This window comes from Pipra filicauda, unplaced genomic scaffold, assembly GCF_003945595.2.
Source record: "Pipra filicauda isolate LSUMZ 115617 unplaced genomic scaffold, ASM394559v2 scaffold181_size1560634_pilon, whole genome shotgun sequence".
Lineage (NCBI taxonomy): Eukaryota > Metazoa > Chordata > Aves > Passeriformes > Pipridae > Pipra > Pipra filicauda.
The window spans coordinates 720,665-737,881 of NW_024104289.1; the positions used below are offsets into that span (position 1 = coordinate 720,665).

General features: G+C 43.4%; 1 protein-coding gene across 3 annotated transcripts in view; it reads left to right on the forward strand.

Moving 5' to 3' along the window:
- ITPR2 (inositol 1,4,5-trisphosphate receptor type 2) overlaps positions 1-17,217 on the forward strand; it is a 267,849-nt gene that overhangs the window by 238,028 nt on the left and 12,604 nt on the right. For all 3 annotated transcript variants that reach the window (XM_039379969.1, XM_027711719.2, XM_027711720.2), the window contains 3 exons: positions 288-418; positions 2,079-2,244; positions 3,525-3,685. In XM_039379969.1, coding sequence (XP_039235903.1) covers positions 288-418; positions 2,079-2,244; positions 3,525-3,685 — 458 coding nt within the window. The remainder of the gene's footprint in view (positions 1-287; positions 419-2,078; positions 2,245-3,524; positions 3,686-17,217) is intronic.

The following is a 17,217-nucleotide window of genomic DNA, read 5'->3' on the forward strand; positions in this document are numbered from 1 at the left end:
TGCAAGGAGAAGAGGTGCTCCCATGAATAGAGATGGCAGCTCTGGGTCCTTAACAGCACTGGTGTGATTTTCTCCATCTCTCTTCAGGCTGAGTCTGCCTGATGTGCCTAAGTGTGTCACCAGCAGCGACATTCACAGGGGTAGGGATGATCAGTGGAATTCTGGCTGAGGAATATGAAAGACAGATGTGCATTGCAGTTGGTTTCTGCAACAAAGAACTGTGGCTTTGCTTGGTGAGTGATGAGTTGACGTTGTGACTCCTAAAGCTGCCTCCCTCCTGCCTGCAGGTGAAGAGGAGGAGGAGGATGGAATAGAAAGGACCTGTGACACCCTGCTCATGTGCATTGTGACCGTATTAAACCAAGGCCTGAGGAATGGTGGTGGTGTGGGAGACGTGCTCAGGAAGCCTTCCAAAGATGTAAGTGTTTTGGCTGAGGAAGTGCATTACTCCCTGTGCATCTCATGAATGCCAGAGTCAATTTTTGGAGGTTATAGACAGTATTTGTATCTAGTCTGGTCTCTTGTCACACTGTTGATTTATCCATGTAATTTTTAAATCCCAGATGGAATGTTTAATGGGAAGAGCTAAGTTTGGTGTGATGATGATACTTGAAGAAAGGAACTCTAGGTAGTTGTTTACCCCTTCTAGAAAACTGGAGCTTATCATAACCTTCCAGTCACTGCTAATAAGTCAGACCTGGTGAGGCACGTCTGGAGTGCTGTGTCCAGTCCTGGGCTCCTCAGGACAGGAGGGACGTGGAGCTCCTGGAGTGGGTCCAGCAGAGGCTGCAGAGATGATTCAGGGACTGGAGCATCTCCCTGAGGAGGAAAGGCTGAGGGATCTGGGGCTGTTCAGCCTCCAGAGGAGACACTGAGAGGGGACCTCATCCATGTGTGTCAGTGTGTGCAGGGAGGGGGCAGAGGATGGACCAGACTCTGCTCGGGGGTGCCCAGTAATGGGAGGCCTCGGGCAGGAACTGATGCCCAGGAAGTTCCACCTGGACATGAGGAAGAACTTTTTTGCTGTGCAGTGACTGAGCACTGAACAGATTGCCCAGAGAACATGTGGAGTGTCCCTCACTGGAGATATTCCAGAGCTGTCTGGACACAGTCCTGTGCCATGTGCTCTGGGATGACCCTGCTGGAGCAGGGAGATTGGGCTAGATAACCCACTGTGGTCCCTTCCAACCTGAGCCATTCTGTGATTCTGTGAAGTGTTGCTGGAGATCACTCTTTTGTTACACTGAGAATTACAGATGTGAACTTTTAAAATGGATTGATTGATAAATATATGTCAAGACCCTCCACTGAGGTACATAATGTGTATTTTTAGCTTATATTCCATGGCATCTGCCCTGGAATAGGTCCTATTGTTTACTTGCACTCAAATAGCATGAACGTCAAAACAGAATTTTGTATATCATGGTATATGTCCTCTGCCATAAGTTTCCTCAAAAATTCAGTTCATTTGAGGACTTGCCTTAATATTTAGGTGAGTTTATGTGTTTTTATTTAGGTTCAAAAAGAACATCACAAATAAAGGCAAAGCAGCACTTTGCTTAATGAGCCACACTAGAACCCAAGGATGTGTTATAAATAAATTAGCAAGTAACATCTCAGCAGGGCTTGCAAGAGTCCAGAGACAAATAACTGATCTGGATGGAAGAGCTTCCTGTGCTGGTAGTAGGAGTCTAGGTCCTGCCTCACAGACTGGGAGGTTCTACAGGAAGAAAAGTTTATCCCCATGAAATCTGTAAACACTTAGACTTTGAAAATTGCCCTTTCCACTTAGCAGCTCTTTAAGGCTAATTATATTAAAGCACTTCCCAAAGGGTAATACTATTATCCCAATGAATGTGTGGGAAACTGAAGAAATTTGGTGACTTCTAAGTCAGTCATGGTGAAGAAAAGGTCTTGGGTTTTATGCCTCTGTAGTCCCTCTCTGTTTCTGAGAGTAAGGCTACCAGAATTTGGCATATGAAAAGAAAGATTTGCTTTGCTTGAGCTAATGTGAAAATGTTCTTTAATATTTTAGAGCTCTGCTATTTTTATATCTTATTGCAACCTTACTGTTGCAGGAGCCCTTGTTTGCTGCACGAGTTGTTTATGATCTTCTGTTTTACTTCATTGTCATAATTATTGTTCTAAACCTGATCTTTGGAGTCATCATTGATACATTTGCTGATCTCAGGAGTGAAAAGCAGAAAAAGGAGGAGATACTAAAGACAACCTGTTTCATCTGTGGTAGGTGTTACTGATTTATTGAGATATTTAATGGGGAAAGGAGTGAAAATGAACTATTTCTCAATAAATAAAGTGTGGATCTAAGGGGTGGTTATCTTCTACAAGGAGGTCTGTAAAAATGCCAGAGTTTGATTCCAAATTTATTCCTTCTCAGTAGGAAAAAGATTTGGTTTATGAATCAAAAGCCAGCTTTGCTAAGAGGTGGCTTCACAGTCTCCACCCTGAATCTGAGGGAGAAGAGCTGTGTCTCACACTTGCATCATCACCACTAATGGAGATGGTGCAGCTGCTGACTTTATTTCACAAACCATGATGCAGATAAAAGTACAGATTGCTATTTCACAGCACAGTGCATTACAGAAGGGTAACAACAGCAAAATCTGCCTGTTTCAGAAGGTGATACGAAACAGGGAACAAAAAAAATTCAGTGAAAATCCACCCCACGAAGCCCATGGATAAATCACGCTTATTTTGAAGTTCACTCACAAAGAGGGGCAGACCTTCACTCCCCCAGGGGACTTCAGAAATACCTGCTCTTTTGTAGGCTGGGTGTCGTTTCCATGGTTGTGCTGACAGGGATGAATGTTGTGCAGAGCACAACATCTTTAGTATCTTTAGCACAACATCTTTGTGGAAGCCTCCACAAGAGATCCAGGGAGAAGAGCACACTGGTGAATCCTGTCCTTCCCCACTGTGTTCCTCTTCAGAGATTTGACCTGTGACAGGGAAAAACCAAAAAATTTCTTAAGACTACAGCTCTGTAAGGACTGTATGAGTTCAAAGCTGCAGAGACTCACCCTCTCTGCCAGGCTTAAGCACACAAACAATCCCACTCCAGCTTAAGTGGGACTGTTCATATGCTTGATGCTAAAAGTGTGCATAAATCTTTGGAAGATCAGGACCCGGACTGCACGCTGTGGGCTTACCAATATCCATCTAGAAAGAGTCAGAGCCAACACTTGTAAAAGCACTTTATAGCCCTCAGCATAGAAGGCACTGTAAAACCCTAACATATTTATTATATTGTTATTGTTATTAAGAGGAAATATCACAGAAGAGGATAAATGCTGCGCTGAAAGACTTCTGTCAGGAATGCCTTCTGGCCTGGTGTTTGTTGCCTGGCGGTTACTGCATGCAGTTATAGCTTTTAAATTAAGCTCCTTCAAATTTATGGTCCTTTAAATTAAGTTAGGTCCCTTTCTCTAACATATTTAACAGATTTGAGTATTTTTATGTTGAAATTTATTTTTTGGCTTTACATTTGTGTCTTTTTTTTGCAGGACTGGAGAGAGACAAATTTGATAACAAGACCGTTTCATTTGAGGAGCATATAAAGTCAGAGCACAACATGTGGCATTATTTGTACTTTATAGTCCTTGTCAAAGTCAAAGATCCGACTGAATACACTGGCCCAGAGAGCTACGTGGCACAGATGATTGTGGTGAGTCAATTTGGGCATGTGCTTTATGCAACTGAGAGATGCTCCTTGCAGCTACAGCAGCGAGTATCTTTCTTTTTCCCCCTCTCTCTGAATAATAGGAGGGATCGATCTGTGTTTTTAAAGATCTTTTCACATGCCTGAGTCTGCAACAAAGCCTGATCTTAAATGCAGTGAAAAGGATGAGGGCGCAGGCCACAGTCTCCAGTTTGGCGGCCGTGCTCTCATGCTCTGTGGGTTCTGCTGCCTCATTAGCCAAACCCGAGGCAGGAGATGCATCACAACATCTGGTGCTGCTCCGGCTTTGTCCAGTATCCCTGGGCTGCTGTCCAGAAAAATAACATCTCCTGCTGAACACTGAAGCACAGGGTCAGCGTTGAGGGCTAGTGCTTTTCTCCTATGGCTGCTCTGAACAAGCTGTTGAAAAGACCAAGAAGAGCAGCTGCAGGGATTTGAAGAGCCACAGAAACTGCCTCTTGAAGCAGGAAGAGTTTGACTTGGACTCAGAGAGAGAAATGTGATGACACTGGGGCAGAGAGATGTTTGATTACATTTCGTTTCCAGCCTGCTACCTAAGAGAGTTCATTCTGGTGAGTGAGAGGGATGGATCATCAAGGCTGCCTGGCTTGGGGCTTCATTTTTGAGGAGTTCTTCTTGTCTGCTGGGATATTCTGGTGCAGTATTTTCTTCCTGTGGACTTCCTGGCAGGTACTGCACTGCTCAGGGCCCGTCCAGGGTCTGTGGTTGCAGAACTGGCACATGTCTGAATCCCAGAGGAGAGTGTAACCGAATGCACATCAGGATTTGCTGTTTACGCATTTCTGGAGCCACGTTTCTTACCGAGAGCATCTGCCCTGTATCCCTCATCAGGCCTTTGACTGGACATACTACCCAGCCTCATTATTGAGATGCTGGGTGCCCTTTTAGTCCTCAGTTTAGCCAAAGGGAAGATTCTTCTCCTTTAACTTCAGCGGTCTTCACATCAGGCGCCTGGCTTCAATCAATGCCAGCTCCCTGCCTTGTCAGTGCAGAGAGCTGGGTTATTTATCCTGCCTTCAGATGGGTCTCTACGAGAGCTGGGATGACTCACCTTTCTCACTCCACTGAGAGCCTAAATGGTTAGTTTAGATAAGATGCCTAATTGGGAGCTGGCTGAAATAGAAGAGGTGACTCCCAAGCATTGTGCAGGCTTATGCAGAGCTTACCTTGAAGAACTCACATTAGTGGAATGACTCATGTTTAGACAGGAGTGTGTGCTTTACTGCTTGGAGCTGCTGTAAGTGCTATTATCCCTACATGGGAAAGTGGTGTGGCAGGTGATGGGAATTCAGTGCTCAGGTACAGAGGAACAGCCTGTGTCCATCAATTTTGAACCGTCAATCTCACTGCCCAGCTCAGGGCATTTATCCTCTCGGAAGTAATGGATCTACACTTCTGCAGTGTGATAGGAGAGATAGAAAACCTAAAACAAAACCTAAACCAAATCCTTGCAGCCTCTGTAGTGTTACAAGAAATTATTTAGAGTGGCAAGTTGTCCTGTTACAAGAAATTATTTACAGTGGCAAGTTGTCCTGTTACACATGAAAATATTTTAGCTTATCTCAGGAATGCCCTTTAATTTGTGGAATCACTGACATCTCCAGACTGTGGGGCTTATCTCATTTGATTAGTCCTTCTTTACTCCTCTTCCTCTCCCTGCAGTGTTTGTGTGATTTTAAACTTTGTGTTATGTATGTTAAGTATTAATGTTTAAGTCCAAGAGACACATTAATATTCATAGTAAGCGTATTCATCCTGTGGCAGCAGTGGTTTGACTTTTCTGATGTAATTCACCAGTGTATTTTACTTTTACATTAATGGTGGGAACTCCTGTTGGAATGTCTAAAATATTAACAGAAAACCACCAAAAACTCATGTGACCTCAAGCATTGAACCGATTTCTCAAAGCCCCTGTTCCTCTGTGACAAAATGCTGATGTAATCCAGATTTTGGGATTATTAAACCCTCTGAAGGAAGACTTTTTTTTTTCCATGGGTATATATATAAAGTTTAAGGTTGTTCTGGATGATGGGAGAGGTACATATGGACTTAGAAGTGTAAAGCTTACACGGAATGGAAGCAGGAATGAAGGAGTGAGGGGAAAAAAAGAGAAAGAAATGTTTGAACAAACTACAAGTGGCTGGTGTGGGATTAGTAATTGTGTCTTTGTGTAGTTTAAATTCCTGGCACAAAATCCAGGGAAGGTGTGCTGCAGAAATACTGGTGCTGCATAACAGAAACAATTGGAACTGCTTAACTGAACAAAAAAAGGACACTTTCCTTTGGAGCCAGAGAATTTACTGTATATCACATGGTATGAGGAATATTAAGAAATTAAAATAATCTGTCTGGAAGAATGGAGTACGATATTCAGCTGGGAGGAGAGATTTAGAGATAACAGCTTTGCTCAGGACCCAAAGAAGAGTCAAAAGGAAAGTTCTCAGAGGTAGTTTTGCAGCTATTGGTTGTGTTTCACAGAATGTTAGTGATGAAATTACATGACAGGCGTGTGAGATGTACTACATTCTGTGCAGAAATTAAGCCTGAGTGTGGTTTGTGTCCTGAAGACAGAGAAAGCTGATTCAGACTTTGTGACAGGCTGAAAGCTCCATGACCATTCTTGTGATGCTGGGAGAGGAGACCAAGTCCCTGGTCAGAGACCAAGTTCTGGTTAGGATCTGGCAGAAAAGAGCAGACTTCAAATTAACCTTTCCCAAGGGGCTTGCCAGTGGAACTGACTCATTGCTGAATAAGGCTTATTGGGGGTGTATGGGGTTGCAAAAAATCTTTATAAGATTGTTGGAATAACAGGAAAGTGTCAGGACCTCTTTGAGGGGACCAGAATGAGATTTTATATTTCATACTATACCAGAATATGGCTGCAAAAACTCTGTGATTCATACTTCTGGAAAACCTCTCTTAACTATTTATGATTAGGAATGCCTTCTATGGCTGCTTCTGTAGCTTTAATGGATCAAACCCCAAGTCTGTGTTTTGACAGCCAGATTACTTAGAGAGAATTTCTACCCAAATCAAATCTTCAAGGCTCAGATCTTAAGACCCTTTAAATACAGGGTCAAAATTTTGGAGCATACTGCAGTAATTTCTTTAATAGGAAGTAGAGTTAAGCTCCAAGTATCATCCTCACTACCCCTACAACTCTAGTTAGGAACCAATTATTATTCGCACTTGTCTTCTACTGTCTCACAAAGTATTGCAAAAAGTAACATTGGAATGATTATCAGTATTAACTAAGCACCAGAGAAAGCATCTACAATTTCTCATAATCTCTCTTCTCCATTGCACAGCCTCGTCAGAACCCAAAAATAGGACTGTCTTCTTTATGACTCTCAGTCTTTTCTATGTATCATTTGTCCAGCAAACAGTGAAGCCTCTGGTTTGAAGGCTTGCTGATATTACAACTGATTCAAAATAGGAATACTGTGGTTTTCTTCTTTTGGAATATTATTTGAAAGGCTGGGTGCCGAAATGGAAGGGAGTCATTTATGCATCATAGTTCACTTCTTCAGTTTTCTAGTTCAAGAAGGGGAAAGAAACATGTAGGAGATGTTGTACACACCCCTCTCTCAAAGGCAATATTTTTGCATTTCTGTTCCGAGTTTGTATTTCTGTTCCAAGGGTGGTTTGTTTTGAGGCATTTCCATTATCTTGCATGTCTCTGGCCTCAAAAGACCCTGGGGCAGAGGAGTTCAGCTTTCTTCATCTGGACTATGGACATTGTCTGCAAACTCCTGGTGTTCCCAGCAGCTCTGTATGGGCTTCAGTGCTTAACATACTGCTCTGAGCAGTGACAGAAGTACTCAGTATCTCTCCAGCTTTCATAAAGAAAGGTATTAATTTTTATTTTTCTTTCTTTTTAAAAAAAAGCATCAAGCATAAAATGTTTATGCACCTCAAGCTTTTCAGGCAGTTACTTTATGGAGATGTTGGTGGGAATAAAGCACATCAGCTCTTCCAGTGATGCCCATTCTTCTTGCACACTATCTTACATCACTTATCAGGTGAAATATCAATGATTATTAAATCAGGGTAGTAGGCTTTATTATTTGTTTGTTCTTCGGGCCTTTTTTATGAAGTCAGACAGGTATTATACAATATCCAAAAGGACAGGAACTTTGAAAAGCTGGCTACATACATTGCATTTGCTCTGAGAAATTGCATGAATGACTCCCCTACTGAATTTTCATTCCTGCAGAAAACATTCCTTCTTATCTGACCCATTTGACCAGAAACACCGTCCCTAGCAAAGCCAGAGTGATGCACATTACTTGTATTACATCGATAAAGCAATCTTTGAATGTTCCTTGTGTCCATTTGTCAGAGGAGACAATTTAATGCCATAACTGGAACAATGAAGGTTAATGTCCAAATTTTTAGACTTCATTTTTGAGAGGTGTAATTTGTACACACAGATTTCACCTAAGCTTTGGTAGCTGTAAATGGAGAAATGGAGGTAAAAAAAATGTAGATGATTAGTTACTGAATTTTTTGCAGCAAAACATATATGAATTAGTCTGTGATTTGTGCTTCCATTCATTTGCAAAACTAAAAGGCTATTGGAATAGCAATTAAATTAATTATTTTGCCCATTGGAAGAATGAAAGACTTGAGCAAACGAAGCCCTAAAAGTTTTGTTCTTGCATGCTCTGTCCACAGTTCTTAGCAAGTTTCATAATGGCTTTTATCAGCATTACTGTGCTACCTGTCATAATTACATAATTACAGCACCTAGTTATATTACTTATTTACTCTAATTATGTAATTGGATGTAATTGGTGCAATTACATAACTCCTCAGTTGAGAAAACTGCTCTAAAACCAGCCTATGCTCCTAAGAGTAAAGGATACTGCCATGAATTAGGCTATCCCTCTAAAGCAAGGCAATCTTTGGTGGGAAATTAAAGGTTCTGTTCTCAGTCGTGGTCATTGGGATCATGAACCTTTTATTCCCATCAACATTACAAGGATGAAGCAGCAGGTTGAGCAGCACCAGCCTGGAATTCTGAACAGTGGTCTTGTCATTCAGTTCTTTTAAAAGCACTTCTGTGGCACAGCAATGACCTGGCATGGGTCATGTGACAAAATATCTTAGCTGTTTTATTTTAAATATTTTGAAGGTGTTTTTTTTTTTTTTTTTTTTTTTTTTTTTTTTTTTTTTTTTGTTTTAAATTATTAAATAGAAGAAGTATTTAGCAAATATTATGGCCATTTCCATGTCGTGGGGAAAAATGCATTCTCCATTTGAAACATTCTAGTTGTTTTGTTTCTTGTTTTTAAATAATGAAGTTTGAAAATTGAGCTGAATTTAGGGCTCTGTTGAGCCAGTGCTGTTGTTTCTGTTCTTCCTACCTCCAGCCTTGTGTTTTTGCCTTCTTTTCCTATTAGATACCCAGAAGTGGGTGTTAAATTCAAAAGCAGCACTGGGAACGATGCCAAATGAGCCACTGAGAAGCCTCACAATAGTTGTCATTGTGCCCATGCTGTGTGCTGGGCAGCGCCAGCCCATTTCCCTCGGCATCCCTCTCGCTCCTGCCTCGCCTCTCCTCAGTTTGCCGTGTTCCCACCTCGGGAGCGGAGGTGTGATGTGAGCCGTGGCAGCACCAAGCTGCTCCCAGGGTTCAGATCCTGGCCAGAGTCGCTCCATGAGGCTGTGACCCCCCAGTGCAGGAGCAGGGAGAGGGGACAAGCTCGCTCCTGGAGCCAGAGCTGCTTACGTACAGTCCCTGGCGTACCCGTGTGTGGCCTGCAAAGGCATTTTTTTCCTGTTAATCGACCTCAGCAGAAGTAGTTGACTGTCAAAACAGCCCAAGTGTGAGCCAAGTGGCGCCTATGGAGCCCGACAGCTGTGGGTCAGGAGCCTGGCTGCCCGTCCCCTCACACCTTGGGAAAGGTTGCTCCAGGGTTAGTGTTAGTGAACGTAAAGTCATCTCGCTGGTGCCAGACCCTGGTGTGCTCCCCTGATGTCTGACATGGTCAGTGGCCATCCCCAGGTGAACCACGTGGGGGTTCTAGAAGAGGCAGGTCCAAAGGGAATTCGGACAGGGGAGGTGGAGGCAGTGAAAAAGTGCTGTGCAGAAAGGAGAAGAGCATGCTGACAGCAGGGAGGGGAAGGAGCAGGGTTTGTGGAACAAGCTGTTCTTTACTGCTGTCGATTTTTGTCAAAGAATGTAATAAAATAATATGTACTAAGAGGGCTGTTGACCTCTGCTCTTAAAATATAACTGCTTTAGAGAAGAAAAAAAAAAGTTCTGACATCCAGGGTTTCTTCTTTTCTGTTATCCATCATCTTTTTGAATTTTGGGGGTAAAAGATTTCCCTGGTAGTTTTTATCTCTAGTCTGTAGATATTCTTGTTACATCCAAGGATCACTAAACACTGGACAGGTAGAGAGAATGACCTAAAACCAGAGAAATGTCAATCCAAGGTACAGCATGAATGCTGCAGAAGATACACTTGGGATGTCAGGGAGACACTCCGGGTGCTTTTCACGTGCACTCTGGTGATTCATCCCAGGCAATTTGAGAAGTTTCCTCCCCCAGATGTCCACCATACATACCCTTGTGTCGCAATTAACCACAACAATAGCAGAGGGGGGAGGAAAAAGAGAAGCCGCAGTTCACAGCCCAGAGTACTAATGTGCAAATTGATGGCCACTGAAGTCGTGCCAGTCTAAACTGCGCTGGTTGAGGAGAGGACACGGCACTGATTCTGTTGCCTCTTCATAGGTGGGATAATATCAGCACACAGCTGATCGGAGTGACCCCTTCAGCTGCCACAGCTGAATCTGCCAGGGACGGTGAGCTGAGATCTTCAACTGGCTCACTGTAAATAAGCTGTATTTTTAAGGCTTTTTCACTATCATGAATTCTGATTTGACGTGATCTGGCAACACACGGGGTTGAAAATCCTTACAGGACTAGTGCACACAAATGCTGTGCTGGAGTGGGGCGTGGAGTTTATAACTTTTGGGAAGCTAATAATGCTCCCTTTGTTAGGGCTGAGTTATTTTACTTTTGAAGACTGGCTCTCCTCCAAAAACCAGCAGATGTTATCAAAGCAAAACTTGCAAGGATGAGATGTATGTACATATCATTAAGCAATGAAACTTTTTCTTAATTGCTTTTAAAAGGCTGATAGGATGCGTGTCACGTTATGAGTAATTACTTACCATGGCAGTAATACCAAGAGCACAAAAGCTGGCTGCTAAATAAGATCTGAGGTCTCGCAGACAGGCTAATTTCCTAGGAAATACAACGTTGGTTTTGTCTGCATTTGGATTTTCATAAAATAAGCAATTAAAAAAATATGCCTAAATAGATGATTTACTGCTCCTTTTTTTTTTTTTGTTGTGCTCAAAATAGAAGAGCGAGTGAGAATGCAGCTCTCTGTGCCCTTCCATGTGGGCACAGGCCCCGTGGCTTCAGTTTAGGTGCACCAAGTCCCAGAGAAAGTCCTTTTTCTGCATCAAGGCCTGGCTCAAGTTCACAGAGGACCTCAGAGCTATCGAGTGGTGATGCAGTCACTAAAATAGAGCTGAAACTGTGCTTTGCATAGGTCCAACCACTGCTTGGGTATATGAGAGAAGGTCCCTCTATCCTCATATATCCAAGCGTTATCCAGTTTTACATGTACAGAATATATTGAGGTGCTGTTGTTGTTCTTTCTGCTGTGAGTTATTTTTCTATTGTTGCTTTCGTTGTTCAAAAATAACGATAATTGCTGTAGGTAGTCCACTGCTATTTTTGCTTCTCTGTACAATTTTGCCTCTACACTATTATCTCATGAAAGTGCTGAACACCTCCCTCTCCACTTCATAAAATAAGCAATCACACTAACGTGCCTAATTAGCTGCTTTCCTGCTCATTTGTGTGTTTGTCAAAGCATGAAAAGTTAGCATCACGTGAGGACTTTGCATCTTTGCACAAAGCTCCTATTCAGCAAGAGAGCTGAGCATCTTCTTTTCTGCTTGAAGGGCTCTGCATCTTCCAGACATGGGCTCTTTGCCATAAATAATTCAGTTGACCTGCTTGGCCAGGTGGTGTGTGAGGTGTGGGTAAACAAAGGGAAAAGGTGGGCTTCATTTGGTACCTCTGTCTAAAAGCTTGAGGTTTTAGTGGCTTGAAGTTTATATACAACCTTTTCAGACAGGCAAAATTAATTATCTTGTTGCTGCTTGAACAGGAAACCATGGATCTGATCTGATCCTGCCTCCCTAGAAGTGATGCCATTAGCTGGAGCGGGAGAAAGATGGATATCAGCAGCATGTGCTGCAGCAGAGGCAGGTTTGCTGTGAGTAGGGAGGGTGTGGTGATAACCTTCACCCCCAACTGGCTCGGTGAGGGAATGGCTGTGCCATTCCACAGAACCTTCTCTTTGCTTAGCCCCTCACATTCTTGTTAACTCCTGAAGGGACAGGTCCCAGCACCAACACAACCCTGTCCTTTTTTCTCTGTCCTTTGAAATCACTTCCCAATACAAAGCTGTAATGTGATTGCAAGTTACAGAGTGGAGCCTAAAACTTCCCGAAAGCATATTCATTGAGATTTGGGCTTCTTTTTACCCTCCTGAGGTCCAGAGTCAGTAGTTTGATATGACCCAGCACTAGTCTTTTTGTCCCCTGTGGTATTGTGGCTCAGTTGTAAGCTTAGATTAATTTCCTCTGTGTCTGAAAGATTTGGCCACCTGTCTGTTGACCAGTATTTAGGCTTCAAAGACTGATTTTGCTACAAAGATGAATTCTGCCTTGGTGATACAGTGCAGTCACAGCCCCCTTGTCCTCCTTCCAACTTCAACTCATTCAGTTTGCAAAGGAAAATAAGTGAGCCGAGTTGGGTTCCTGTTTGTTCGCTTGCTGCTGGCCTTAAAAACTCGAGGAGGGGGTCTGGACAGGAGGCTGTGTTCCTTGAAACTTGCACATCCCCACGAACACGGGGTGGAGGTGTTCCAGCTGGAGCGCCCTGGAGCTGAGCAGCACTGCTGGCAGGACACGGGCTGCGGTTCCCTGCTGGAATTCACTCTCGCCTTGACCTGCCAGAGACTGGAGCTGTTAACTTTCCAGGCAGCCTGCAAAAGCCATCTTTTATCCCTTTGTTAAAGAAACATGTGGCTTGGGATGGATCTGCATGCAGGCAGACCTTTAGTCTGTGATTTCAGATGATGGAAAGGCTCTCCAAGGCACTGGATAGGCACCTACTGTTATCCTTAAAATCCTGGCAGTAGCAGAGCCCCAGTTCTCCTGGGATCGGCTGTGTAGGGTTTTGCCTTGTGAAAACTGGGCCTTACCTGGGATCACAGATAGTGATAAGAAGGCGAACCCCAGAGGAACAGTGTGATGAGCAGATCCCGAAACATGTCAACTGAATTCATTTGATTTTGCTCTATGGGAGAAGCAACAGACAAAAAACACTCCAGTGCTGTTTGAGAATATTATTGCAACATTTGAAAACAATTATTGTTCTTTGTATTACAGTGGTATACTAAGCTTCCGACTGCTTGAGTAGGAGAGAGGCTGAAAAATTGTCCACAACCAAGGCAGATAACTGCAGATGCTGAGGAAGGGAAAGGCTATGGGTTTCCCCAAAGACATGAGGACAATCAGTAAAAGATGAGTTCGAGGTCATTGCCTTACCAGGAACACCATTTAAAAGTAAATAGGCGTGACTTTGGTTGGATCAAAACACAGCAGTGAGATTCTGCAAGATGTAAATCAGGGAAAGGCTACAAAAAATGCAGTTCTGCTTCTGAGCTCTCAACAGTGCAGAGACAGCAAGATTTTGGGAGGATTGGGTGCAACATTAGTGTGAGCTTGATTTGCAAGATGCTACAGACATGATGAAGTTACTTGTTTTCTGTATCTGTCACGGGAAGAAAAATCCATGGGCCTGTATTACTGTGCATGGATAAGTTTCTGAATTTGTGTAACTTTAGTCTCATTGTGCCATTTATCTTTTGGGACCAGCTTTATGAGATCTGTGTCAGGTTTTTCTGTTTGGTTGCAAGGCTAGTTCGTGGAATCTTCTCTCTTTTTAGTGTGGTGGATGTGTGTATGATAAAAAGCTAAGATTGCATCATCTTTAATAAAAGAGAAGATGTATAGCCTAAAGAAATCAGATTAGTTGTAGAGAAAGAAATCAATCAGGTTGGCAAATTGCATCTGTGGGACAAAGTGCAAAATGTTTGTTTCATAGAGTATTTATTGAACGAATTTGTTGAGAAGATAGTTAAAAATGCTCTACAGAAAAAAAAAAACTGGGAACCATTTTGTTCAATTTAAATGACATTGATATATTTTTTACATCATGAAATCTTGCAATATTACCAACAACAATCCCTGATAAAGTACTTTACACAATTGCCTCACAGGGCATTTTGAGATAAAAGTATATATCGGGGATTGTAAATTGGCTGCATCCAATTTATATATAATGGAACCCACTACAGCCATCCTCCAAAATTCAATAGATCAGGAATCACATTACAGTTCTGTGAGTTTGGGGTAGTAGGAGCTCTAAAGAGTCTCCAAAACAAACAAGCCACTTTAAATCATATTTAATGAACCCTGTGTATTTTATACACATGTGATTAAAATGTTTTGTTTCTGTTTTTCATTTTCCTGGGTGCTGCTGAAGGAGAATTGTAACTCCGGGTTTGTGAAACTGATCATCTGCTTGTTCTCAGGAGAAAATGCAGTTTAATTGAACAGCAAACCATATTTAAATGCTGGGGGGAAAAAAGAAGAAAAAGAAAAAGCAGATCTGTACGGAGAATCCATTTTAATATTTTCCTACCAATGCAAGCTAGAATACTAAATGAAAATGTAGTATAGGCAGATAAACAATCACAGGGTAGCGTGGTGGGTTTTACTCTTATTGATCTATGCCTGCAGCTTCTGAAAGCAGCACACAGTGAACACAAACCTGAGTGAGTAGATGTTTCAACTTGAGGGCCCAGTTTTACTGGTTTCCACCTATTTCCAAAGGGAATAGGAGTGTTTTGTGCTTCCTTCCCAGTGGGCAGGTGGCACCTTGTGGGATCTGCTGCTCACCGTGCCACAGCCAGACCTGGCACGGGGCCAGTGCCGAGCCATTGTGTTTGCATGTGCAGAGGAATGTGCAGAGAAACCCATGGGCAAGTATTTGACCAGAGCAAGAGATTAGAGAGCAGGCTGGTAGTAGTTTGATGGTGTTCAGGCCCATAAGGTTGGAAGGTGGCCATTGTTTGCTGCTGTTTTGTCAAGAGATGCTTCACAGAGAAACTTAGATATTTTTTTTCCTCTCCTCTGAGTGATACTCAGGTATGTGCATTCATGATCTTACAGGTCTTTTCCAACCCTAACAATTCTGTGATTTTATGCACTTATAAGGTACATGCATGATTGCATCGTTACTTCAAAAAGCAGTGCTGGGTGGCGATAGGTGATAGTTCTTATTAATTTTAAAAGAAAGTGTTGTTCTTTCAGTTGTCTTTTCATACCGCCCCATGTGCAAAATACATCAGAGTCAAAATGGGCCTAAAGCAGGAACATCAGATCAGGATTCAAAATGCCTTGGCTCTGGCAGTATCCTAAACCAGAACAATCGCGCTGCAATCAGCAAAGCTCTGCCTGTGTAAAGCTGAGAACAAGGTCAAGTCCTGAGCCTCTGAAAAATGAGTCTCCAGCTGAGTCTTTGTATTTCCCAAAGATTCTGTTACACCAAATTAAAGCTAAAGCTAGGAAATGGACACTACTTGCAAAATACAAGGTGACAGGACCAGAGAACTAAAACTAAATGTGAAAAAAAAAACACACGCCATGAATTTCAACAAGTATGCTCCTGAATCCTGGGCTACAAAAGATAGGAAGTAGAGGTCATGGTTTGGAGTCTAATCATGGAGTTAGGCCCTGGTTCATTGGATCAAACCAGCAGGCACATTGACAAAAACAAGTCAAAATTGGTGGTGTCCTCAGCAGCTGTATGCCCCTGAGGAGGAGACATCATCTGTGTCCCCAGCAGGGCCTGGTACTGGAGGGTATGTTTGCTTTGCAGTGGGATTCGTGCCACGTGCTTTTGTCTGGAGTTCAGTGTCTGGAGTGCGCCTGCCAGCATGTTTTGTGAAGGAAAATCAATATTAAAAGGAGAATAGGAGAAGGGGGAGCTTCAGCCTGCTGGTGCAAGCAGTGTGGGAGTGTGGGGGTAGGAATGGCCAGGGGCCGGAGAGGCATCGGAATTCCGGTCACTTTAAACACGGTCAATGGGAAGCAGAAATGCCATTGCTGTTCAGCTCGGCGGGAGCCTGTCCGGCAAACCAGCAGTGAATTCACTGAAACGATGTCAGGAGCAGTAGGGGGAAGGAGAAGGAGAAAGAAGTTAGAGCTGGGAGGGGATTGTTCAGCTCTGCTCTGCACTGGGGTGGCCTCACCTTGAATATTGTGGCAGTTTTGGGCACCACAATATAAGAAAGATATTGAGCCATTAGAGAGTGTCCAAAGGAGGCAACAAAGATGGTGAAGGGCCTTCCTTGATGGGAAGCCGTGTGAGGACACTGAGGGCACTTGGTGTGTTCAACTGGAGGAGACTGAGGGGAGACCCCATTGCAGTTACAACTTCCTTGGGAGGGGCAGAGGAGGGGCAGGGACTGAGCTCTGCTCTGGGGGGACCAGGGACAGGACCCACAGCCTGGAGCTGTGTCAGGGCAGGCTCAGGTTGGATCTCAGGAAAAGGTTCTTCCCCCAGAGGGTGGTTGGGCACTGCCCAGGCTCCCCAGGGCAGTGGGCACAGCCCCAAGGCTGCCAGAGCTCAGGGAGGTTTGGATGATCCTCTGGGGCACAGGGGGTGACTCTGGGGATGGTCCTGTGCAGGGCTGAGGGTTGGACTCGATGATCCTTGTGGATCCTTCCAGCTTGGCATATTCTGTGATTTTGGTGGCAGTGGTGGGGCTGTGTGGGCAGCTCGGCACCTCTCCTGCAACAGGATTGCCCAGGACACTGTGGCACTGGAAGAGCAGAGCCTGAGGGTTCAACAGCAGCAGCAGCAGCAGCCATTGAACCAGCTGTGAGGGGAGAGACAGAGACCTGCCAGGTTCCTCTGCACACAGACTGCCATTGCATTATGCTGTTCTTCCCCCACTGAGGCAGCTGGAACTAAACCAGAGCCTCCCAAGCTGCCATTAGAAGGTTCTTTTTTTAAGGACATGTGCACTTAATGTCAGAATATTGAAACCATACCCACGTGAATAAAGTTAGTAAGCCAGTGATTCATTGCTGTTTCAAACCTCTATCTAGCCACAGTAAATTTCTGCTCGGTAGTGACAGTCTGTGTCCACATGCAGGCTATGATTTACAGTTCTATGTTTTGTATCAACAACATCTGTTTAATAAAAGAGGAAAAAAAAAGCCAAGAACATTTATTTTCTAATCTCTGTACCAGATGTTTCGTTATGCACAAGATCCAGGGATTATATCAGAAATAATTTAATTATTTTAAATGAATAATCTGA